The sequence below is a fragment of the Myotis yumanensis genome, unplaced genomic scaffold (genome assembly GCF_028538775.1).
Source record: "Myotis yumanensis isolate MYYU_CA2020_CCGP unplaced genomic scaffold, mMyoYum1.0.hap1 SCAF_16, whole genome shotgun sequence".
NCBI classification, from domain to species: domain Eukaryota; kingdom Metazoa; phylum Chordata; class Mammalia; order Chiroptera; family Vespertilionidae; genus Myotis; species Myotis yumanensis.
The window spans coordinates 52,753,306-52,777,864 of NW_027223767.1; the positions used below are offsets into that span (position 1 = coordinate 52,753,306).

Here is a 24,559-nt window from a genome sequence, read left to right on the forward strand (position 1 = left end):
ATCTCCCCCTACCCCCGGCCCCCCCGCTTCTCCTGCCCGTCCTCTCCCCGTGCTGGTCCCAGGCCCCCTCCTTGTCCAGCCACCTTCACGGAGCCGTGGGCAGCGGCCGGGTTGTGGGGTGGCATCTCGGGGACTCTGGGCCCTCAGAGCTGAGCCGCCCTGTGTCCAGCGAGGCTGGTGGTGCCGGACAGGCCGACATCGAGGGCCGCCCCATCTGGAGGCTTCGCGGCCCCCAGAGCCGCCCAGCATGGCTGGAGACGGGGAGGGCTTTGTGCCCAGCTCAGCGTCTCCACCGCCGGGGGTCTGGCTGCTGTGGGGGGACCTGGGCACGGGGGGGGGTGCCCGGGCAGCAGGGTGTCGGCGCACACGAGGGCAGGGTCCCTTCCACGTGGGTAAGCCTGGATGTGCCCCCCCTTAGAGGAGGGACAGGCCCGGGACAGCCCCTCGCGGGCCCGGAGCCGGCTGTGTCCTCGCACATCTGAGGGCACACTCAGAGCCCGCGTCCCAGACGTGTGTGCGTGTCGACCTTGTGTGCAAGCCCATGTGCACCCACATCCGTGCACGCACCCCGGGCACACCGCGAGCGCACGCACACCCCCAATGCCCTGGCCGCGTGGGCTCCAGCCCCGTGGGGACCTCCCGGGGGGTGCTCACCCCCAGGGGGGCTGCAGCCGCTCCAGGTCTCCTGTGGGGGGCTCTCTGAGCGGCCCCTCGCTCCAGGGCTTGGTCCCCGAATCCTCCTGGGCAGGCAGACAGCTGGGCGCCCACCTGCCTCCGGGCGGCCAGTCGCCTTCCTCCATGCCGGGCGCCCAGCGGATGGACGTCCTTTCTCCCTCCCTGTCGTGCAGCGGGGGCTGCGGGCCAGGTCACCGCTGGGCTGTCGGTCCTGCCTCCTCCCCGCTCAGCCCCCTGGGGCCTGGCTCAGACGCCGCCTGCCCCCCCAGTGTCTCAGCTGCCCCTCGTGCTCTGGGGGAGACCCAGGGATGGCTCCAGGGGCCCAGGCGTCCCCAGGCCCAAGCGGCGGTGCAGGGGCTGTGGGAGCCGGATGGGGGGAGCTGGTGCCAGCAGCCCGTGGGCGGGGCTCCCGGAAGCAGTGAGCGGCTGGGAGGGGGCCGCCCGCCGTCTCTGCGAGGCCTTTTTTCTCTTACAACCCATTTCAGTTTCCAGAAAAGGAGGTGCCGACCGATCGGGGCTCCCTCAAGCCTAAGCAACCCTCGCTCTGCTGCCGCTCCGCCGCCCGCTCACCCTCCCGCACGCGAGGCCCTCCCGCCCCCGTCTGTCCGTCCCTCCGTCCGTCCAACCCTCCGTCCACTCCTTCTTCTCCCTCTGCCTCCACTCTGGGGTGGCAGGCTGGGGGGGGAGTGGACCTCTGCTGGGCCTGCCCTCAGCTCTGGGCCCGGGGCAGGGGCCAGTCAGACCTGTGGGGTCTCTGGCCGCTGGACTGGAGGCCCCAGCTGCGGGCAGGAGCATCCCTGGTGCCCTCGAGGCCGTCCTGGCGGAGGCGGTGGGCGTGGCGACAGGTGGTGGAGGAGGCCCCACCCCCGTGGCGGTGCCTGACCACACCGGCCGCCCCGACCACCTACTCGGTGCGCAGGGACCCTGTGGGCAGAGGCCGGGCTCCGTGGCCACTCCTGCCCGGCTCCCTCCAGCTGGGCGGCCAGGAGGGAAGTGGCTGCCACAGCCAGGGTCCTGCCTCCCGGTCTGGGTTGTCCGGTTGCCCGGGCCTCGGGGCGTGGGACAGGCAGGCCTCCCGGGTGGGGGCCGGGCCTGAGGAGCTGGGCCGCCGGGGTGTCAGGCAGGCCTCCCGGGCGGGCTGGCTTCCGGAGCGGTTTTCTCAGCCAGCCCGGGGCCCGGGCCAGGCCTCCGCGGTGCACTGGGCAGAGCCAGGCGGTGCCGGGGCTGGGCTGAGCCCCGCGTCTGGGGCTGCAAACCCGGCTGGGCCGGCCAGGCGGCGGCGGGGGGCCGAGGCTCAGCACAGAATGGCCCGCCTGGTGGCTGCCAACACCCCCCACGGTGCTCGGCCCGTCCCGAGATCATCCTGAGCCGGTCTGTGTCCCTGGGAACCGAGCAGATGGACAGCCCCTGGGTGTGGCCACCCTGGCCGTGCACGCTGGAGGGGGCCTAGGCCTGCACAGGGGGCCTGGGGGGCCCGGCTAACGATGCCCCATTCCTGTCAGCCGATGGCCACCCCCCACCTGGGATGAGGGTGTCACCGATGGGTACGAGGTTTGTCACCCCCCCCCCACCTGCCGTGCAGACAGAGCCAGGATCAGGGTCGGACCCGCGAGCCCATCCCACCCGCTGCGCGGCTCCCACCGCCCCCGCTGGTGACCGCAGCTCCGCGCACGGACCCTGCCAGGAGGAAGCAGCCCGCAGCCCAGTTCCCAGCCAGACTTGGCCACGCAGCTCCGGCCCTGGCCCCGGCCCAGGCCGCCTCTGCTCAGGCTCTGTCTGGGGCTGGCTACTGGTCGGCGGGCGGCGCTGGGGAGGTGGCAGCCAGGTCTGCCGTGGCTCTGCTGGCTGGGCACAGTGCCACCACCACACTCCTCGGAGATGGGGGTGACAGCGGGAACCAGGACGCTCTGCCGGGGGTCAGGAGCCAGCAGCCCCCCCGACACACACACACACACACACACACCCGGCAGTGCCCGCCTGACACACACACACACACACACACTGCAGTGCCCGCCTCACACACACACACACACACACACACACACCCGCAGTGCCCGCCTGGCGAAGCCTGCAGGGCCTTCCCTGCTCCCCAACGCCCAGCCCAGGATGGTGGCCAGCAGGAACCCTCCCGAGCAGGGGCGTGGGGCCCCCTGTGTGGGCCCAGGCCAGGGAGGGGCTCAGAGCGTGGGCATCCTGCTGGCCCAGCGTGGGCACCGCACACCCTCCCACGGGGGCTTCCCCAGCCGCTGTGAGCGTTTTGCGATGGACACGTGGAGGCGGAGTATTTGTGTGACGAGGCTCTAGCGTTTCGGTGTGGAAAGAGGAGCCGGGACCCCAGGTGATGGCCCAGCCAGAGGCAGGACTCGGGCCCCTGCAGGTCGCCCGCCTGTCAGGAGAGTCCAGTGGCAGCGGGGGCTGGGCCAGGTCAGGTGGGGAGGGGGCAGGGGCTAGGAGGGGCGGGGCCGGAACCCTGTCCCAGGCGCTCCTTCCCTTCCTTACGGGCTCCGAGAAGCTGCTCTAGGGCAGCACCTAAGAGGGTCCCCTAAGTTGGGGGACAGGCCAGTGTGGGTCTCTGGCCATCGGTGTGTCCCCCATTTCATGGAGCCAGGACCAAGGCTCCCGCCCACGTGGCTCCAAAGCCCCCAGGCAGCAGGGACCCCCCTTCCCGGATGGTGTCGGAACAGGGTACCCCTGAGAGTCCCTGCCCAAGGCCAGGATCAGTCTCCATATTCCAGTTCAGGGGCCCAGTCGGGTGGGGCTGCCCACTCGGCCTCAGGCCTGCCACCCAACTGCCCTCTCGGAGGCTGGGTGATGGGTCCTCAAGGCTGGCTGTGCGGGACCCTCCGCGGGAGCGGCCTCCCAGCCTCGGTTTTCCTGGATCCAGGACCGGAGGGCCCTGTGGGACCAGCCTGGGGCCCGGGCCCGCCCCCCCGCCTCCGCCCGCCCGCGTGTGGGAGCGCTCAAGGTGTGGGGTTCTCAGGCCCAGGCCCCAGAGAAATCCTTCATCCGGACGCGGCTGTTGGACCCGCTGCTTCCCACTGGCCCCTGGAGGAGCGGGTGTGAGGGACTTTCCTGGGAGGGTGAGGGGGCGGGAAGCCTGGGGGACCAGGGCCGGGCAGGGCGAGGCAGGAAGGCCTGGCTCACCCCACAGGCATGCCCCCCCAGGGTCCCTGAGCCCAATGGGCCGCCTCCTTCCCGCCCCCTCCGCCCACCGCCGGGAGGCCAGCACTTCCCTTCCCAGTCCAGCACCCCTCCCCGGCTGGACGTGCCTGTGGTCTGGCCTGGGCCCAGGGCAGCTGAGCCCTGCGGTCCGGGAAGTCCCTGGCTCCTGGGCCCCTTCGCCCCCTGCCCCGGGGTCCCCTCAAGGACTGCCCGGGCCGACACCCACCACGGGGCCAGCTCACACCCGGCTCGGCTCCGGCAGCACTGACAGACGTCCACAGGCCGTTCACACGACACGGGGGTGGGGCACGGCGGGGGGGGGGGGGGGGGCTGCGGGGTTCCCAGCGGGGCAGCCCCTCCCTCTCCCCACTCTGGCCTCCTGCCTCTCTGCTGAGTCACCTCGTGTCTGGGAAGCTCCCAGGGCCACGCCAGGCTGGATGAGGCATCACAAATCCACGGGCTCCCTGCCTCCCGGGCTGGGAAACAGCTGCCCTGACTCACCTGGGGCCGGGCCTGCAGCCTCCTGGCCCCCGAGCCCCACACACCCCGACAGGCCCCCAGGTCCCTGCTCCCCCTCCCCTGGGCTGGTCCCAGCCAGGCTCGCTGCCCTGGGGAGGTGACAAGGGACCCTACCTCTGAGGGCCCAGCAGCCCCAGGACCACCCACCAGGCACCACGGCTGTGCTGGGTGTAGGGTGTGTGCTTTCTGTGCAAGCCGCCTGTCTCCATGGAAACCAGGCAGGCTCGCTCAGCTTGGCCTTGGACACTGGCCTTGGCCAGAGAGGGGCACTGGTGGAGGGTGCAGGTGGGCGTGGAGAGCTGGGGGGCAGCGCGGAGGCTGTCTGCTGGGGAAGCAACAAGTGACCTAAGTGTGTGTCTGCGGCTCCGATCCAGTCTCATCAGGACTGGACCCTGACGGGGGGGGGGGGGCTGTGAAAGCAAATCCCTACACCTCCATCCTCAGCTCCTCCCACCCAGGCTCCTCCCACCCCAGGCTCCTCCTGTCCTCTCTTCCCCTGCCTCAGTTTCTCCTCTTTTTTTTTTATTTTAAAAATATACTTTATTGATTTTTTACAGAGAGGAAGGGGGAGAGAGAGAGAGCCAGGAACATCGATGAGAGAGAAACATCGATCAGCTGCCTCCTGCACACCCCTCACTGGGGATGTGCCCGCAACCAAGGTCCATGCCCTTGACCGGAATCGAACCTGGGACCCTTGAGTCCACAGGCCGACGCTCTACCCACTGAGCCACACCGGTTAGGGCCTCAGTTTCTCTTGCTCACCTGGAACCAGACACCCGTCTGATGAGTCAATTAACTGAACCTGTGGAGAAGGTTAAGGGCCCTGCCGTGGGGAAAGGCCAGACCCTGGTGCCCGCAGGGCAGGGTGGGGCCTCTGGGGGCGCTGCTGACCTGGCCACCCCCGGGAGTCGGGGGCAAAGCACTCTGGCAGGTGTGCCGGGCAAGAGGCTGGGAGCCGGGCTCTGCAGCCCAGGAGTCTGCCCTGGGACAGTGTCTCCCCTGGGCCCTGAGCAGTGCCCGGCACCTGGTTGGGGGGCGTGGGTGGGCTGGAGGCTTTTGCAGTAACAGGGCACTGGGGCCTCCAGACCCTGCGCATGGCCATCGGGTCCCAGGGGGGCAGCTTCTCCGCCCGGCTTCCTGGGTATCGGAAGATAAAACCCCAGGGAGCTGGGGGCCTGGGGAGCCACCGCGGAGGGCTCCGTGGGCGGCGCGGTCCCTGCCGGCCTGACCCTGGCCCTGTGTCCACAGCCAGCAGCCGCCTGATGGGCACCTCCCCGGCCTCCTCGTTCATGGGCAGCTTCCTCACCGGCAGCCTGGGCTCGGCGGCCTCCACGCACCCCAGCGGCCCTGCGCCCTCGCCCTCGGAGCAGACCTACCGCGGCTCGCACCCCGCCGCCTCCCAGCTCTGGTTCTCCCACTCCCACGAAGGTAAGTTGGGCTGGGCCCGGCAGCCAGAGTGCCCCCTCGGGTGCCCAGGCGGGTGAAGCCATCGGCGCCCTTGCTGTGCCAGGGGCTCTGGCGAGGGGCCGCCTCCTGCCTGGAGCCCCCACGGGAGAGGTAGTCGTCGGTAGAAATGCGGTGGGCACCAGGCAGTGGTCCTGGCCAGATGTGCAGCACAGATGTGCAGGGAGCGAGAGGGGGTGGGGCCAGGAGGGCCCCGGGAGCTGAGGAAATGTGGGGCACAGCTGGCCGGCCAGCCTGGGCTGCCCTCCGCCCCCCAGGCCTAGGGAGGCATGGGCTCCAGATGTGGCGGCTGGGAGGGAGGCCGGGGAGGGAGGGCGGCGGGAGGAGAGAGCTGTCATCCTGCTGAGGCTGCCGCCCCGGCCGGCCTAGAACAGCGTCCCTCCCCGGCCCAGGCTCCTGGTGAGACGCAGCCCGCGCACACAGTAGGTGCCTCATGAGCACATGTGGCTGGAGGCCATCCCGGGACTCGGGGGCACCCGGGCTCCCGCTGTCTGCGCAGCCCCAGGGCGCTGTGCTGTGGGTGGGGGCCCTGGCCCCTGGTTGCTGCTGGCCACCGGCCGCTCTGCCCCGCGGCACGGGAAGGGTTAAGCCCGCGGCGGCTGGCACGCGGAGAGGCAATTGCAGTTGGCAGCGGGCACAGAGGGCTCCGCTCCTGGCACCGGCACCTCTGTAACTCAATGACTGCCGAGTGGCGGGCGCCGTGTTTGCCGAGCGGACCTGCACGCCGTGGCCGCCGTGTTCCAGGCGGGAGATTAGCGCCCAGCGCGCTGGGGAGCGAAAGAAACCGCTCTTTGTGCCACAAGAAAGGGCTGTTTTCCAAGCAGGACAGGTGCCCTGAGGGACAGCGGTTACCATAATCCGGCTCCGTGCCGCGGAGCGCACTGCTGGGCAGGCGATAAGGAGCAGCGCGCCCCCCGGGGAGGCCCCTGGAGGTCCCAGCGGGCAGCGGGGGGCCCGCCCCCCCCCACACTGCCCGCCCCACCACTGCCCGACCTGCACCCCAAGGGGTGCCCGGCGATTCGTTAGTTGGGTCTGGGCCCTGCCTCTTCCGGCCCTTCCGGCCTCTGCCCCGCATCACACGCCCGCCCGCCGCCAGCAGCGCATCTGGCTCCCAAGGCGTCCGCGGTGGGAGGGGGGCGGCTGAGTGTCGGGGAGCTGGCAGGGAGGCCTGCGCAGTCTGGGGGCCACTGCCCGTCCCTGGCCCCGCCGCAGGTGTGCAGGCCACGGGGCTGCCTCGGTTTCCCCTCCTGCCGCAGTGCTCCCCGCAGGGGCCGGGGCCCGGGAGCAGCTCCGTCCCCCCGGGGGACCTCGTGGCCAAGGATGGCGGTTTGTGGGCAGCACCACCTGCCCTGGAAGAAGGTCCTGCCCTTCTGGGGGCGCTGGGAGGGGTGGGAGGCCCTCAGCGCCTCCGCCCCTCACTTCCCCTGAGCAACGGCTGCGCTGGGGGGGGAGGCGGTGTGGGGGTGCCCCCTGGCCGGTGCCCTGTCCTGCCCCTCCCCCCAACCCCCGTCCCAGGTCCTGGAGACGCAGCTCCTTCAAGGCCGGGCAGCCTGAGCAGAAAGGGCCGGAACTGGGCCCCACTAGGCCCCTCCCACCAGCCCCAGGGGGCATCTGTCCGTCATCCGGTGCCCCCTGGCTTATGTGCCCACAGTCGAGTGGGGGCTCAGGTGGGTGCAGGACAGGGAGCTGCCTCCCAGGCTCCAGAAAGGGGCTTGGAGGTGACGGGGGGGGGGGGGGGGCGGGGGGGGGGGGTCGTGCCCGAGGTCAGCTAGTGTGTGTGCCGTCCTGGGGCCCATGTGACCGCACGCACCTTCCGGCCTTGCCTCAGTGCACCCCTGCCCTCTCCGGGTCTCTGCCTTCAGTAAAGCTGCCCCGCCCGGGCCCCCCTGCCCACGGGGGTCCCCGCCCTGCGCCCCGCGCCTGGCCCGCCTGCCGCAGCTCTGACAGGACACGTGGTGCGGCCGCCTCGCTGCCGAGGAGCGGGAGCGTGAAGGCCGGGCGGGCAGGCGGGGTGGCGAGTGGCAGTGCTGGCTGGCTGCCCTGGCGGCGTGCCTGGCTGCTCGTTTGACTGCGTGCCAGCTGGATCCCCGCTTGCCGGGGCCTGTGTCTCTGCCGTGTGTATTGGGGGAGGGGCATGCGACACGGCTGGGAGTGGGGGCCAGCGGCGCGGGGGGCTACCCAGGAGGCTGCGTCTGGCTCACCCTCAAGCCTCCTTTCCTCTCTCCAGCCCCGGGGGTGGGGGGGGGCAGGTGCCCATACGGCCTGGCCAGGACGGGGCCTCTGAGGGGTTCTTATCTCTGGGGCCAGGAGGCCAGGAGGGGGCAACAAGGGGGGGATGGGCCCTGTGTCCCCCACTCCAGGCAGCCCCCGTTTGTGGGTGGACTCTGCCTTTCCTGGGCAGGGTAGGGGGGCGGGGGAGCAGCTGGAGTGCAGGGCGCGGCCTGGAGCTGGGGGACCCTCCCCAAACATCTGGCTGAGCCTGGGTGTCCCTGGCTGCCTGCCCCCCAGGCTCCCTCCCCTCTGGGGCTCGGGGAGGGGGGGAGGCGGAACTGGCCGGGGTTGGGGTGAGCCCGTGTCCGGCCAGCCTGCCCCGTGGGTTGGACTGGGGGCGGGGGGCACAGCACAGCTGGTCCTGTTGTCAGGAGCCCGGCCCCTCCCTCTCCCCCGCACCCCCAGCTGCCTGGCTGGGCCACCCACGGGGCTGATGAAAGGGGTTCTGCTCTGGGGGCTCCGCTGGGGGGGCAGCCGCTGAGCTGCACAGCCGGCTACTGGGGTCTCCTGTGCCACCTGGAGGGAGAGCTGTGGCGGCCATGGGCACACGTGCCAGCGCTGGCCTCCCCTGCCCGGCTCTCTGTGGGAGCCACGCCCGCCCTCCGCCACTTCTCCGTCAGGCTGGGCTCCAGGGGGACCCCTGCTGTTCCCGCCCCCAAACTTCCTCGAGTCCCCCCGGCTGCCCCCGTCTCCTCTGAGACCTCGGGCCGCCCGGGGCTGCTGGGAGCAGGCAGGTGCAGGGCCCCGTCCGTGTGAGGGATGGACGTCGTCCAGCCCAGCGGCTGCCGCTTCTGTGTGGCCCCGGAGGCCCGCCCTGAGCGGCCCTGGCCCTGGCCCAGTCCCTTCCCGTGTGCTCCGTGGCTGGCATGGCCTCTGGATCTCCACAGGCCTCCTTCCCATCGGCCCGTCCCCTCCCCTCCGCACCCCCACCCCTGCCTGCCTGTCCCCCCCCCGCCCCCCCCGCCCGGCCGCCAGTGGGGGCAGCGGGCTGCTCTGAAACCTGGGGAAGGGGCGGCGTGGGGGGACAGACCCCCAACTCCTTTCACCACAGCTGAGGGAGGGCCATCCTGCCTGACCTCTGACCCCAACGTCCAACCTCCTGCCCCTGCTGTGCCTGCCGCCTCCTCAGGGTCCCAGCCCCTGCCTCCCCTCCAGCTGGTGGCCCCCGCCCTGCTCCACTGCTGGGGTCCCGTCCTGACCACTGTGGGCCCAGCACCCAGCAGGGGGCGCTCTGCCAGCCCCGCCACCGGGCCTGGGCCCTGCAGCTGCAGACGGCCCAGAGGCAGGGGCCCGGGCCCAGGCCCAGCCCGGGTGCACTCAGCCGCCGTTTTATCGCACCCCTGGCCCTGGGGCGGCCCCTCCTCGCTCACTTCTCCCAGCAACGCCTTGCGATGTGGGCAGCGGGGGCTCAGGACGGCTGGACGAGGCCCCCGGGGGCTGCATGGACCGCAGGTCCACTGCGCCTGCGCGGAGGCTGGGCGATGCCCGGCACCTCTGAGCCTCAGTTTCCCCATCTGCAAACCCCGCTCAGCAGAACAGCCGTTCAGACCCTCCGTGATGCAGGCCGCAGCCCACGCCACACGGAGGCCCCTGGAGCCCTTGCCCGAGCCCCCGCTGCCCTCGCTGTCCCTGTCCACTGTGGGCCGGGGCCTTGCTGGGGGAGGGGGGGCAGTGCGGGGGCAGCCCTGGGCCTGCCTGGGTGGGAGAGGCTGCCAGGTCGTTCCCGGCCCCAAGCCCCTGGGAACCCCGAGGCACCAGGACCTGTGTGCGGCCAGGATGCTCCCCCGCAGCGTGGAGCCCCCAGGAGGACGGCGGGGCCCCCGGCAGTCGGGGCTGCTGTGTGGGATGTTGGGGAAGGTTGGGGGGTCACCCCGCTTGCCCCTGGCCTCTGACGGGGGTGGCATGTCTGCCCTGTGCCCGGCTGTGCTCCTCCGCGAGCGCGTGCCAGGAGCCGGCACGTCCACGGGCCGCGGACCGCGGGCAGGCTGCCCGGGGCTCTTGTTCCTGAGGCGCCTGCGGGAGCCTGGCACCACCCCCCCGGCTCTCAGCTGCGCCTCTCAGCCAGGCGCACACGCCGGGCCCTGCACCTGGGCACGGGGGTCAGTGTGTGCCCGTGTGACCCCCACCCCGGCCGTCGTAGCCGCACCCCCAGCTTCGAAAGGCCGTCGGGGACCCCTGAGGGGCCGAGCTTCCCAGCCCACTCCAGCCAGAGGAGGGGCCTCACTCGGCGCCCCCCGCCTTTTGGAAGCACAGCTGGATGCCCGGGTCCGAGCACCGAGTGTGAGGGGGGGTGGGGCTGACATGGGGCTCTTGGGCAAGAGCAGGGAGGACGTGGGAGGGGCTGTGGCCAGGCTGCTCCCTTCAGACCCCTCTGCGCCCAGGCAGACACCCCTAGCGACCCCACACTTCCTGAGCGGTGGGTGCAGCCTCAGGACCCGCCCCAGCCCGCGTCTGGGCGTCACTGCCCTCAGCAGACTGTGCGCCGCGGTTGGCAGCCATTGGCGCCGAGTGCGGGTGTGACATGGAGACGCCTGGTCAGGGTCGGGCGCTGGGCCCGGGGCCCTTCCCCAGGCCAGGTGTCTCCTCGGGGTCCTTCAGGGCCTGGGGGGTGGAGGAAGGGCAGGAGGAAGGGGGTCTGCAGAGGCTCCACCAAAGGGGGGTCCCTGCTGCTGGCCCTGGAGTGGGCCCCGCTGCCCAGAGGAGCTGGGACCTCAGCCGGGTCTTACGCAGGCGGATGGTCCGTCCTGGAGCTGGGAGCCGGGCAGCGGCCGCGTGGGAAGTAGATGCCCGGCCGCGGCCAGGGGCTCAGCAGGCGTGTGTGGGAGCTGCCCTCGGGACCTGACACTGGGCTGTGAGGCTGACAGTGGGGAGAACTTTCTAGCAATTTGAGCCTCGGTATCTGTGTGGGTGTCACCCCCCAGGGAGGGGCCAACACTGTCTGTCCAGCCCATGAGCTTCGGGGTGCTGGTTCTCACCGAGACTTGTCAGTTATGCAGGGGATAGGGCTGGTCTCCTGGCAACGCACAGGGGGGCAGGGGGGGGGCCTCAGAGCCATCCCTCGGGCCTGGACCCCTCTTAGAGCTTGTGGGGTCTCGGGTGTGTGTGGGGGGAACTGCAGAACTGTAGCCACCCTGTCCCTGTGTCCTCTCCCTGCCCTGGGCCCCTGCCCCCTGAGCCTCCCCAGATGTGCCCCCCCATTTTCCTCCGAAGCAGCCCCTTTAAGGACCTAGCGGCTCTGACTTCTGGCTTCTGGTCTTGGAACAGCTGCTCCGATTCATAAAAATCGTTTCTCATTTTCTTACTGAACTCAGAGTGCGTCTTGTTGGAAAAAGAAAGGGCCTTTCTGTGGCCGGGCTAGGGGGGTGCTTCTCTCCTCTCTGCCCGCCCCCAAGCCCCGCCCCCGCCACACCCCCACGGAACTCCCCTCTGGGGTCCCCGGGGTGGGGCCCTGCAGCCGCAGATGGAGGGGGGCCCCTCGGCTGCCCCCCCCCCGACTCCTGGGGGACGTCACAGCTCGGGGTCAGAAGGGGAAGCAGAGGCAGGGCCAGCAGGAAGGAGCCCCCCTGGCCAGCTGAATCCCGGCTCCCCCGGAGGGCGGGTGGGCGGAGGCCGGACCCCCCCCCCAGGGTCACAGGGGGGCCCGCCTGGGAAAGGGAGTCTGGGAAGGAGGAATTTACAGACTTCTGTTGACCAAAACGAGGGCCCGTAAAACATTTAACAGTCGCCAATTAAAGGGGCAGCTGCCCGTCTGCCCACTCCCCGGTGCAGCTCAAGGCCTCGCGCCCCCTCCCCGCCCCCCCCGCCCCCCCCCTCCCCCCCGGCCACTCCTGTCAAGTCTTCCGGGAGCCGAGTTTAATCGAGGAAACATCTGCTCCAGGTGTGTCTCCGCCCACTAACCAGGCCAGTGGGCCCACGCCGGCAGGAACGGGCTGCGAGGGGACAGGCCAGGGCGGCACCCGGAACCTTCCCGGGCCTCAGACGGGCCTCGCAGCTCCTCACGAGCCCCATGGGTGGTGTCCTCGCGCCGGTGGGACCTGGGACACTTGGGGGTGGCGGGTGGGGACGGCCACACCTCGGACCCTCTGGGTCAGGGGACATCCAACCACAGCCTCAGGCTGAACGGCGGCCGGTCACTGCTGAAGGGCCTGCGGGGGTCAAGGTGGACTGTGGGGACCCGCCCGGAGCAGGCCCAGTAGGCGCCTGACCATTTCCAACTCTGAGCTCTGCCCCTGAGGCTCCCCCTCCATCCTCACCCCTGAGCCGATCCCACGGCCCCACCCTGCCCAGGGGCCTCGGGCTGCTGCTCACAGTGCGCCCCAGGGTGTCCCCCACGCGCCCCAGCCGCCCCTGGCATCGAGAGAGTGTCCAGCCACACCGGCCCCACCCTCCCTCTAACAGTCTCAGCACACACACCCCGCCCAGGGAGCCTCAGGCCATTGCGATGCCCGGCCCTGGAGGATGTGCCGGCCTGGAGGCCTGTCCCTGCAGGGAGTGTTTCTCAGATTGAGTTCCGTGGAGGGTGAGCCACGAGCTGTCACAGGATGAAGGGGTTCTGACAGAACCCTCGTTTGGGAACCGAAGTTCCTGAGCAGGATGACAGCTCTGCCTCGGGACTTGGCAGGACTTAGTTGAGGCCACCAAGGGGCGTGCTGGTGCCCCCACTCCCCAGGTGTGAGGCTCATGGCTCCCTCTTTTCAAAGCGTGGCCCTCCCAACCCAGGACGCCGAGGGCCCTGCACCAGCCCCTCCCTCTCCTGGCCCCTGGGGACGGGCCCCTGGGGAAGTCCCGGGGTTCCTGCTCCCTGGTCGCAGCAGGGGCGGCCCAGCAGCTGGACAGGAGGCGTCCCCAGCAGATGGGGTCCTGGGACAGTCGTGAGGTCCCAAGAGAAACACCTCTGGCCCGTTTTCCACGGAGAAATGCTTAGAGCATGAGCTCTGGAGTCAGTCAGGTCCCGCCTGCCCCAATCCAGTGGGCGACTTGGCCACCCCCACCTTCTGGGCCTGGTGGGGAGGGGCCAGCAGTGGGGGGCCAAGATCCAGGTGGCCGGTGGCTCTGGGCTCCAGCAGGCAGTCACCCCCTCCCCCAGCCTGGCCACGCAGGCCGGCATTGGTTCTGTCTGTCCTCGTCCGGTCCAGGGCTCAGGGCGTGTGTCCAGGTGGCCAGAGCCCACCAAGGCCCAAGGCTAGTGAGTGGGGCCGGTCCCAGGGTGCGGCTGGCCTTCCCGTGCTGGGCAGAGCGGGCGGGCAGACCCTCGGAGGGACAGAGACGGGCCTGCTGGCTGGACTCGAAGGTGCCAGGGAGCGTGTCTGGGCTGGGAAGTAACGCCCGGGGGTGATGCCACCCCTGCTGGCGACCAGCGCCCTTTGCAGAGGCGGCCCGGCAGGTGAGAGCCCAGTGCTCGCGCCTCCAGCAAGGTGGGTGCCTGGCGCAGCCCCCTGTGCCAGCCCCAGGTGAGGGCGGGGTGGAAGTTGTAGGCCAGGCGTGCTGGCCAGGCTCCTCTGGCTGGGAGCGTGGCCCGGGCCAGGAGGGCCTCGGTGCAGGCCGGCGTCCCCTCCTCCCAGGGCCCTTTGGCGGCACCGCCCGGGCTCTGTGCTGCTGAGAGAAGGGGGCCCCGCACCATTTTCCCTCCCTCCCCGCCCGTCAGCAATTCCATCGGAGCTGCACGGAGGGGGTCGCGGTGGAGTCGGAGTTAATGTGATGTATTGATGGTTGATTGCCCTCGGGCAGCTGCTCTTGGGGCTCCACGGGGTGTCCCTCAGGGCTGCCCACCGCGTCTGGGGTCAGGGCAGGCGTGGGCCGAGGCCTGGAGGGGCCTCTGCAGCTGTCCCCTTGCTTCTCTAGCTCCAGGGTACCCCAGATTTTCGGGGAGCCTGGCATCCACCTTCCTACCCATGAGCCACTTGGATCACCATGGAAACAGCAACGTTCTCTATGGACAACACCGTTTCTATGGAGCCCAGAAAGGCAAGTGCCGTGCGGGGGCTCAGGGGCTGCGTGGGAACTGGGGCGCAGGCCTCCTGGGGGGAGGGGCTGGCCAGCCTGGTGGACCCGCCCCCCTGGGTCTGGAGGGCGGGCTGCTTCTCAGGCCCCTGGAGGATTTAAACTCCAGGCCCCAGGACCCAGCCAAGTAGCAGGTCGCGGGCCTGGCAGGCACACAGCTGAGCAGTCTGAGCCTCCCCCCTCCCCTCGCCCTGAGGGTGGCGCCCAGCTCCCTCAGCACCCAGCCTTGCCCTGCACCCCCAGCCCAGCCCAGGCTGGCGGGCGGGGTTGGTGCAGAGAAGGCCCTGCCAGCAGGCGGGGCCAGGACGCTCCCCGCCCCGCCCAGGGGATGGACACGTGCAGACACTTGGCTGCCCAGACGACAGGCCCACGGACGGCAGCTGGGCCCCCGCACTCCCACCCCCGCCGGCTGTGCTGTTTCCACAGCGTTTGTCAGGGCCGCCCCCCCGAGAAGCAGCTGGTCGCTCGGCCTGGCCCCTGGGCCGTGGGCCCTGCAGCCTCCGTCCGCGATGCTGGGTGCAGCCTGCAGGGACGCTGTGGTTTTGGGAACTGAGCTAATCAGGTCTCGCCGGGGCTGCCCTCGTTTTAATTAGCGGGAAATTGACAAGGAATTTACACAACTGAGGACAGCGTTACCAGTCCCACATGTGTCCGTGGTCCCCCCTGGTCTGCTTGCTCTCGGGGCTCCAGGCCGTCTGCGCTGCCTGTCCGCCACCCCAGCCTGGGCCAAAGTCCCCAAGACAGGAACCTGGCCCCAGCGTGAGGCACTGGGTGTCCCCAGGGCCGGCCGGGCCCCACGTAGAGAGCAAGGCCCGGGCAGGAAGGCTTTGCCCAGGCGGAGGGTCAGGCTGGACAGCAGGCCATGGCCCAGCACGGGGAGCCCCAAGAACACCCACCACCCACCAGAACGGATGGTGCCAGCCCTGCAGGGGCACTGGAAGCCAAGGGTGGGCCAGGATGGGGACAGCCAACTGGGACCATTTTCCTGTTTCCCTTTAAAAACGACCACCCTGTCCAGCCAGCGTGGCTCAGTGGTTGAGCGTCAACCCAAGAACCAGGAGGTCATGGTTCGATTCCCGGTCAGGGCACAGGCCCGGGTGGTGGGCTCCATCCCCAGTGTTGGGCGTGCGGGAGGCAGCCAATCAAGGATTCTCTCTCATCATGGATGTTGCTGTCTCTCCTTCTCCCTTCCTCTCTGAAATCCATAAAAATATGTGTAAAAATTTTAAAGAATAATAAAAATGGTCACCCCAGCCTGAGACACCCCCAGTCGTGATGAAAAGGGCTGGCGCCTCGGGGGGTGCTCAGGAGGTAGGCAAGAGGGTCTCCAAACAGTGTCTCCCCTGGGCCTCCCTTCCTCCGGGGCCTTCGCCCTCACGGGCCACAGGACACGGTCCCGCCTACCTCGGCCTCACACTCCAAGGCTGGCACCTGGCACAGGGCACTGGGCAGCGGCCACACGGCGCCACCTGCCGTGGGCACAGCCACCCATTAGCCATCAGGCGAGGCAGCCTCCTCAGCGTAGGGTTCTGAAGGGCTCGTGAAGACTGGACCAGTTTACAACCCCCGCCCCCCAGCATCATGGGGGCTCAGGGGAGATGCCTGTGGCCCCAGACCTCCCCTGCTGGCCCCACCTGCTCTCCCACCCTCCTTCCCCGAGTCCCCTGGGCAAGGAGCCGGACGGGCTGGGCATTCTCAGCGCCCACCTCCTGGGGGGCCAGACACATGTCAGAACCTTGTAGGGGGTGTTTCATGGGTCAGAAGATGAACAAGCGAATGTGCTTAAAGCCATTGAGCTGCCCATGGAGACACCGTTAAGGTGATGCACGCGCTATCCCATCTGTTTTGCCATTTGAAGCCTGGGTCCCTGCCAGCCGGCCACGGGGAGGCCCCTGGGGCACACGCTGGGGGGTCCCCACCCCGGCTTCCCGTGACCTGGGTTCTCTCTCACGCAGATAACTTCTACCTGCGCAACCTGCCCCCGCAGCCCACGCTGCTGCCCACCAACCACAACTTCCCCGCCGTGGCCCGGGCCGCCCCCACCCACCCCCTCGGGCCCTGCAGCCGCGACCGGGGCGAGGCCACGGCCCTGCAGAAGGGCGCCAGGGAGTTGGACCGCTTCCTCCTGGGCAAGGAGCTGGGCAAGGAGCTGGGCAAGGAGAAGGCGGGCAAGGCGCTGGAGGGCAAGGGGCGGGGGGCCGAGGAGGACGGCGGCACGGAGCGGCACAGGCTGGTGTTGCCCCTGCCGGCCGACGGCCCCTGCAGGGAGGGCGCGGCGCCCAGGGGCCCCTGTGAGGGCCGCCCCCAGCCCCTCGCCTCCTGCCTCCTCAACACCAAGGTGCTCAATGGCGAGGGGGGCAAGGCCGCGCTGGCCAGCTGTGCAGGCGGCGGGCCCGGCGGGGTGCCCGGCGGGGTGCTGGTGCGGCCGGGCGTGGCCTCCGGACGCTGCCCCAAGGAGGCGGCGGGACCCGTGGAGCCGGGGCAGGCCTTCAGCGAGTGCCTGGAGCGGAGGCAGGCGCTGCACCACGCGGCCTACACGGTGCCCTCCGGCCTGCCCGCCGGGCCGCCCCCGCCCCTCAGCACGGCCGCCGGCTCCTTCCCCTGCCTGCAGCTGCACGCCGGCCCCGACGGGCTCTGCCCGCTGCAGGACCAAGTCCCCCGGGACCTGAAGGCCAGCGGGCCCACCTTCGTGCCTTCCGTGGGACACCCGGCCGACAAGAGCCGCGCCTTCCCGGCGGCCGAGGCCTGTGCGGTGGTGGGGGAGGGCAAAGACCGGCACCTGGATGGGGCCCTGGCGCCCGAGCACACCGCGCACTACGGGGTCTCCTACGCCCACCTGAAGGCCGAGGCCAAGGGCGAGCGGCGGCCTGGGGGCTTCGAGGCGACCCTGAACCCTCGGCTGAAGGGCCTGGAGTACCTCCGCAGCGCGGGCCCCGAGGCCCCCTTCCCCGGGCTCCCCGCGGGGGCGCTGGACAAAGGCAGCTACTTCGAGTTGCCCGCCCCCTCCCAGGACTGCGTCCGGCCGGCTCACCAGGACCCTCTGGGTGGGAAGGTCGCCCAGGCCTGCTGCACTTTAGACAAGACCGCCGGCAAGGAGGCCCCCCCGGGCCCTCCCGGGGCCCAGAAGGTGGCCCGGGTCCGGCATCAGCAGCACCTGGTGGCCCCCGAGATGGAGCTGGGGGGCAGCGGGGCCGAAGCCAAGCGCAAGTCCCTGGAGCTGGCATCTCTGGGCTACGGGGGGCCCCAGCTGTCCCCGTGGAGCGTCCAGTCAGGCCACGGCGCCCCCATGGCCATCGGCGAGGAGCGCAAGGGCGGCGGCTACCTGGACCCCTTCGGGGGCCTCCAGCAGGCGGCCCTCCGGCCCCAGGACCTGCCGGCCCCGCCCGACGAGGTCTCGGCCATGAAGAACCTGCTCAAGTACAGCAACCAGGCGCTGGTCGCCGGCCAGAAGGCGCCCTTCGTGGGCCTGGGCGGCCTCAAGGCCAGCTGTGCCCAGCAGGACGTGAAGTTCCCGGCCTCCAAGGGCCCGGGCCAGGCCCCCAGCGAGGCAGAGAGGCCCGACTGTGCCCGCAGCCGGGAGCACGAGGCCCCCCACGGCGACGGGGAGGTGCGGCAGCCCCCCGTGGGCATCGCCGTGGCCGTGGCCCGGCAGAGGGACACGGGGAGCCGGCCGGAGGCAGCCTATGGCGCCAACCCCGGGCGGCAGGGCCGGGCAGCTCCCACCTTCAAAGGTATGGCCCATCCCGCGGAGGAGGTGGGGGCACCATGCTGACCTCCCTCCTCCACCCTCCCAGGGCTGCGGGGACCCCGTATGCCACCCTGATGGGCCCCCCACCCTCATCCCTTCTGCCGTCTCCGCCCCTGCAGCTGGCGGTGGGCCCCGCTCCCACGCGCTGGACCTGGAGGCCGAGGAGGAGCGGCGCCTGTGCGAGGACCGCCTGGGGCTGGCCGGCCGAGAGCTGCTGCTGCAGTAAGCCCCGCCCCCCCCCCACTGGCCCAGCCACGCCCTGGGCTATGGGGGTGCCTGCTCACAGGGGGGAGCTCTGCTAACCCCCCTCCACCAATGGCGACTTCTGGGATGGAGGCCTCCGACCTTGAGCGGGCTCCCCGAGACCCCCTCTGCACTCCCTCTGACGTTGATGGCCGTGGGGTGGGGTGGGGTGGGTGTGGGACCGGTGGCCAGCAGCTGCACTGAGCCCTCGCCCGCCTCCTCTGTGCAGGGACAACAAGGACCTCATGGAGTTCGGCCGGATGCACGCGTCCAGCGGCTGCCCCCGGGACCTGGCCCCTCACCTCATGCTGGCCGGTGGCTCCTCCCTGCAGAGCAGCCAGCTGGGCGGGGACCCGGCCGCCCACCCCCACCCCGCCCACCCCCCGTGGCTGCCCCGCACCCGCAGCCCCTCCTTGTGGATGGGGGGCCATTCCTACGGTCAGTGTCCGAAGGCAGCCAGGAGGCACGGGGGTTTGGGGGGCACGGCTGGCCTGGGCTCAGGCCATGTTCTGGCGTGGGAGGCCTGAGAGCAGCGTGGCCTAGGCCAGACTGCGGCCCAGCTGCCCGTCCCGCACCGTCTGACCGCTGCGCCCTGTCTCCCCAGGCCTGGGCCACCCGGCCCTGCACCAGAACCTGCCCCCCGGCTTCCCCGCCTCAGTGCCCGGCTCCATGCCCTCGGTCTTCCCCCTCCCCCAGGACACCCCCGCCCAGCTGGTCCTCCTGCCCTCAGAGCCCACACCCCACAGCGCCCCCCACGCGCTCGGTAAGGGCATCCTGGGCCAGGCCGCTGGCATGTGGGGTGTGGGGAGCAGGTCTGAGGAAGGGAACAGCCCCCGCGGGGTTGGCGAGGTGGAGGTGGGGAGGCGGTGGGTGGGCTGGGGGCGAGGGGTGGAAAGGCCACTCGGGAGGCAGGGGACGCAGCCCAGCGCCCATCCCTGCGGCTGACAGCTGCCCCCCGCGCTGCCCACAGCTGACGTCATGGACCAGGCCTCGCTGTGGCCCCCCATGTACGGGGGCCGGGCCCCTGCCTCCCACATGCAGCACCATGGCCAGCTCCCCATGTATTCGCGGTCCCAGTTCCTGCGGCAGCAGGAGCTCTACGCCCTGCAGCACCCGCCTCAGCACCCAACTCAGCACCAACAGCCCCAGCCGCCCCAGCCCCCGCCCCGGGCCGCCCAGTTCCAGGTACCACCCGAGGCCACCGTCCTGGGCCTGGCCCGGGAGCCCCCACGGCCCCCCAGCCCTCACGCCCTGAGCCGGGGCCTCGCGGGCTGAGCTCTCCCCTCCCCACAGCGGAAGCCTGAGGACCACCCCCTGGAGCTGGAGGAGCCGGCCCAGGAGAAGGCCCCGAAGTCCACCCACAAGCCAGTTGCCTTAACCCCCACGGCCAAGGGCGTGCCCTCGCCCGCCACCGCAGGCCCCGCCAAGCTGCCACCCTGCTGCCACTCTCCCCCCTCGAAGCCCCCCGCCGGCTGCCCCACGCCGCTGCCACACCCGGGCGCCCCCTGCACTTTATCCGCCTGCCCTGGCGGCAGCCCCAGGCCGGGCTCCCGGCTGCCCGGCATGGAGGACAGGAGCGGGGAGGGCCGGCGGGCAGGAGCCAACCTCAGCACGTCGGAGCCAGGTGAGACCCCCCCACCCGCTCCGGGGCCTCCGCCCCCCCTGGGTGGGCAGAGATGAGGGCTGCTGCCTGGAGTGGCAACCGCAGGAGTGCCCTCACCTCCCCAGCCCCCCTGGCAGGGCCTGGCCCATGCTGCCTGTCCCCTGCTTGCTCTCTCCTTCCCTTCCCACAATCATCCTGGGGGGCCCAGGGAAGGGTCCCTGCCATCTCCAGAAAGCCCCAGGCAGATGGGGCCGGCCAGCCCCAGCGCCCCAGACCTGTCCCAGCCTCGGACCGGCCAGGAGCCCACGCTCGCCCGCCGTCAGGCCACCACAGCCAGCGCTTGGCCTGTGAGGAGCGTTCTGGCCCAGCCGCGGCCTCGCCGCCCGCCCGCCGCCTGCCAGCGCCCCACGGCTATTTCATTCTCTCTGAATTGGCTGCGAGTTTACACTGGAAACTCGTGTGGCGAACATAAAAGCGTCCCCATTCCACAATAAGGAGACGGAGCCAACAGAGGTTGTCGGTTTTTTTAGGCTTTTTTCCCTTTTTTTTTGCAGTTAATGGGGCGTGAGGCCTCTGACAGGCCGCCGCGCGTTCTGGTTCAGGGGAAGCCCTGATGCGAGCATCCTGTTCCGAGCTGCCCCCCTTTCTCTGTTAGCCACAACGCACCGGGCGGAGATGGCCCCCCGGGCTCCCCTCCCGCACCCGGGTCCCCCCTGCTGACCCCCCACATAATATGTCCTCCTTTCTGCCTCACCTATTGTGCAGGCAGAGGGCTGGCTGGGAACTCCCTCCCTCCCAGGTGGGGTCTGAACCCCCTGGCCCCAGCGGCCCCCCTGAAGACACCCCTCTTTTGCAGACCTGCCTCCTGGACACACGTGCCCTGCAGCCGGCTCGGGCTTCTCCCTGCCCCCCCGCGTGCACTCATCGGACCTCTCAGACCCCAAAACTATGCAAAGCCCTGCCCCCCGGGCCCCGCCGGAGCCCGTGAGGATGCCTGCGCCCGGGGAGCCGTCCTGCCGAAGCCCCCAGAGCCCGGAGGAGCCTGGGCTGCCCTTGGGGGCCAGGGAGGACCCCCAGGACCTGGCTGCCATCCCCCACCCTGCCGAGCGGGGCCCCCTGGGGAAGGCAGTGGACCCCAGCCCGCTGGAGGGGCTGCAGGAACTGCAACATGTGGCCCTCCTCCAGGGAGGGGGCCCCGAAGCCACTGGCCGGGCTAATTCTACTCAGGGAGGGGCCCAAGGGGAGAGGACCACAGGGGAGGGGAGCGAGGAGAGGGCGCAAGGGCCCTCGCGGGGGGCTGGCCCCCCGGCTCCAGAGCAACAGGCGGGGAGCCCCCGAGCCCTGGACCAGGACGAGCGGGACGCATGGCAGGCGCCCGGGGAGGCAGGCCCAGAGGAGGAGGCCCTGTTTGAGGAGGACAAACTGGAGGAAGGAGAGGAAGAGGAGGACTGGGGGGCGACCCCCGGCCACAGCCACCGACCCCGGGTGCTGCTGGGCCTGGACGCCCTGGTGGCAGCCACCATCGACCTCGGGGACTTGCCTGGCATCGGCCCGCTGGGCCCTCAGCCCCCCGTGGCCCCCGCGCCCCCCCGCCCCGCCCCCCTGCCCCCCAGCTCAGGGATCCCCGGCCTCGCCCTGCTCGGCGAGCTGGCCGACCTGGACCTCCAGCCTCCGCAGAGCGAGCCAGCCCTGCCAGGTGAGCACCGCCCGCCGCCCGTCCCTCGGGGCCCCGGAGCCAACCTTCAGGCCTGGGCTCAAGTCGGCGGGCCAGACAGGAGGCCCCACAGTGTGGCCCACAGCTGCCCCCTGCCCGCTGGAAACCAGAGGCAGGTGCCCACCCTGTGTCACCCCCAGCCTAGCTGCCGACCGGGCCACGGGAGCAGGGCCACGGCGCTGGGACTGGCGTCCGAGGAAGGGCCTCTGGGCAGCACCTGTTGCTGGGAGGGAGGGGGTGCAGGGCTGAAGTGGCCGCACTGGGGCCCCACAGCCAGGGGCGGGGAGAGCCGTGTCTCCCGCAGGCGCCCCCGGCCTTTCCCCACCGTGGGCTCTGCAGCCGCTCCCTGGGCTGCACGGGCTGAGCTTAGGCCGTGTGCCCTGGCCTCCAGGCCCAGGGAGGTGGCCCGAGACCGAGCAGAGGGTCCTAGGCCTCCCGGACTGGGGGGAGCCGTGCTCCCGGCCCAGAGCTGCCTGCAGGACGAGGTGCTCCTGGGCTCCCAGGACCCCGGGTGCAGGCGGGGCCTGGGGCCGCCCTGCAGGGGTGTGTGGAGCCTGAGGGCCAGGTCTCTGCTTAGTGCGAGGGGATCCCAGATGGCCCCCAGCTGCCGGGTGCCTTGCCAGGGAAAGCCCGCTCATCCCCTGAGGGAGCCCCCGCGGGTGCACTGCGTTGATATTCATAGAAAGAGCCCACCCAGGCCTCGGCTCGCGGCCTGTCCTGCCGTGTAAGGACCCCCCCCCAGCGCTGCGGGGTGATACAGCGAACGTTCCCGTACAGTAGTATCCCCGAGGGCCGCTGGGTCACGCCATGTCCCTTGCCCGGGACTCACCGCCGCACGGAGGGGAGTACACCAGGGAGCCCATGCCAGAGGGACCCCAGGAGGGCCTGGTGCGGGCAGGGCTTGGAGCTAGAGGAGAGGCAGGTGCCTGGCCTGGCCACAGCCGCCTGCCGGACCCCCCGAGTGAGGCTGAGGGCAAGTGAGCGGATGCCGGGCGCCATGTGTGGCCCGTGGTCTGTGCGTGAGCGCCTGCTGGACCCGCGCCCACTCCCTGAATGAGCGCCCACGTGCAGACACGCGTCCTGGGGGGGCCGGGCAGCTGCTGGCCCAGGGCAGGCCGAGCAGCCACCAGAGTGTTTGGACCGAGTGAACTGCCACCACTGGGCATCCACCCCACCCTCTCCTCCTGGACCCCCAGGCCCACCCCCTCCCTCTCCCCCTCCCCGGACCCCCAGGCCCCCACCCGCCCCGTCCCAGTGCAGCGCTGCCTGCACACCTGGCTGCCCGCTGTTCCCCGTAAGTGCAGCGACCGCTCTGCCTGGAATTCCTCAGGAGCTGAGCTGCATTCTCGCGGGAGCAGCAGGGCTCACAGAGGGAAAGCTGGAGAAACGTGGGGGGGGGGGGGACGAGGAGCGGAGACGGAGGCATGAAGACTCCATAGGGGACCCCCCGAAACCCCCGAGACCGGCCAGAGCAATGGGGAAAAGCCAGGGGGGGCCCTGGGACATGGGGTGAGGAGTCACCAGGTCTGGGAAGGTGAGGGGGCCCCCCCACCCTCGCTGCCCCACCCCCACCAGCAGGACCTTAGCTTGCCCGCACCAGCTTCAGGCCAGGGCGCTCCGTGCCCCTTCGACTTGCCGGCATACCTGCCCCCCCTGCCAGCTGAACCCCGACCTCCCCCTGCCCCACCAGCCGCTGCTGCCTTCACTTTCCTCCTATCTGTGGAGCCCCCGCAGCCCAGCCTGTGCCTCTCCTGGTTGGGGATCCCCCAGGCTTGGGGTGCAGCTGTCCTTGTCTGCCCCCCCTCCACAGGTTACAGAGCCTTGCAGGGTGTTGTTTGGAACCCAAAGGACCCCAGGTTCACCCAGGGAACGGCGGGGTGTCTGCAGGCTTCACCTGAGGCAGGGGGGTGCTCAGGGACGACTGAGCAAGGGGAGGGCAGAGGGGCTTCCTAGGGAGACAGTGGCCCCAAGAGAAGGGGAGACCCTGCGGAACTTCTAGCCAAAATGCGGCTTGCAGAGCCCTGCCCCGGCTGCAGGGGGCGCCCCCCCGCCCCCTCCCTGCGCCTGGGCCCAGACTGGCGTCCGGGGGCTTGAGGTCTGGTTTGCTCCGTAGCTGAGTGGGTCGCCCGTGGCACCAGCTCGGTGGCCAGGCCGCGTCCCCGAAGGTTTTTGCTGGCCGCTCCTCGGCGCACCTCGGTCACGCACTCATGTCCGTGCGACGCGGGATCCGTGTTCTGAACCCGTGACCGTGTCTGACCTGCTCAGTTTCATGGTCAAAGTGTCAGATCTGGGGGGCGGGGGGGCTAGCCCATATGTGCCCTAGTGCTCGGCACTTCCTGTGTTCCTGCCCCCCCACACACACACACACACCACCCCTGCCCCTGGAACCAGCCGACGCTCCGAGGAGCCCAGTCCTCCGCGGGGGCATTCACAGCACAGTTGGGGTGCTAGGGGTGCTCGTTGCTGCTGGGTGTCCTGTTCCCTGGCTTTCGGAGGGCGCAGCTGGCGTATGTTCTGGAAGTCACAGCTGCCTGCTGACCCCTGTGTAACCCTCAGGGCCCCTTCCGGCCGTGGCTCCTCCTCGCTCGGCCTGCCCATGCGTGCGGACCCCCATCTCGGCTGCCAGCCCCTGAGAGACGCTGGCTGGGCTCTGACCCTGTACTGGGCCACCCCTCCACCTGACCCCCCCCAAGGGCTGTGGCGCCCAGGTTTTCAAAATTCTGGGGGTGGCGCAAACACATGGGCAGTGTGTTCAGAGTGTGACAGGCCCCGGTCCTTCCTAAACAGGGGGTATGCCTGACCCCCCTCATCCTTGGTCCTCACATCTCGGGGAGCCGGCAGCCTTGGGGTTCTGGGCCGTGCTGAGAAGCAGGCTGTTCTGAGGGGTGGTGTGTGCCCGCTGCCCACACGCACACTCCCCGTCTCTACTCCACAGAGGAGGAGGCCGTGCTGACCTTCAACCTGCAGCGCCTGGCCACGCTGGCCTCCGCCTGGTCCCTGCTGGAGGCCGCCGGCCGAGGCAGCCCTCGCCCCTCAGCCCCGCCTCCTGCCACCGACCCCCGCGGCGTCCCCACGCTCACCCCCCGGATGCAGATCCTGCAGCGCAAGGACACCTGGACCCCTAAGACCAAGCCTGTGAGTGGGGGGCCCTGAGCACCCG

At 70.6% G+C, this 24,559-nt stretch overlaps 1 protein-coding gene across 1 annotated transcript in view; it reads left to right on the forward strand.

Moving 5' to 3' along the window:
* BAHCC1 (BAH domain and coiled-coil containing 1) overlaps positions 1–24,559 on the forward strand; it is a 48,122-nt gene that overhangs the window by 11,332 nt on the left and 12,231 nt on the right. Inside the window, exons 2-11 of the mRNA XM_070394663.1 lie at positions 5,605–5,784; positions 13,933–14,055; positions 16,047–17,822; positions 17,959–18,061; positions 18,312–18,520; positions 18,687–18,845; positions 19,053–19,267; positions 19,376–19,706; positions 20,542–21,381; positions 24,335–24,534. Coding sequence (XP_070250764.1) covers positions 5,605–5,784; positions 13,933–14,055; positions 16,047–17,822; positions 17,959–18,061; positions 18,312–18,520; positions 18,687–18,845; positions 19,053–19,267; positions 19,376–19,706; positions 20,542–21,381; positions 24,335–24,534 — 4,136 coding nt within the window. The remainder of the gene's footprint in view (positions 1–5,604; positions 5,785–13,932; positions 14,056–16,046; positions 17,823–17,958; positions 18,062–18,311; positions 18,521–18,686; positions 18,846–19,052; positions 19,268–19,375; positions 19,707–20,541; positions 21,382–24,334; positions 24,535–24,559) is intronic.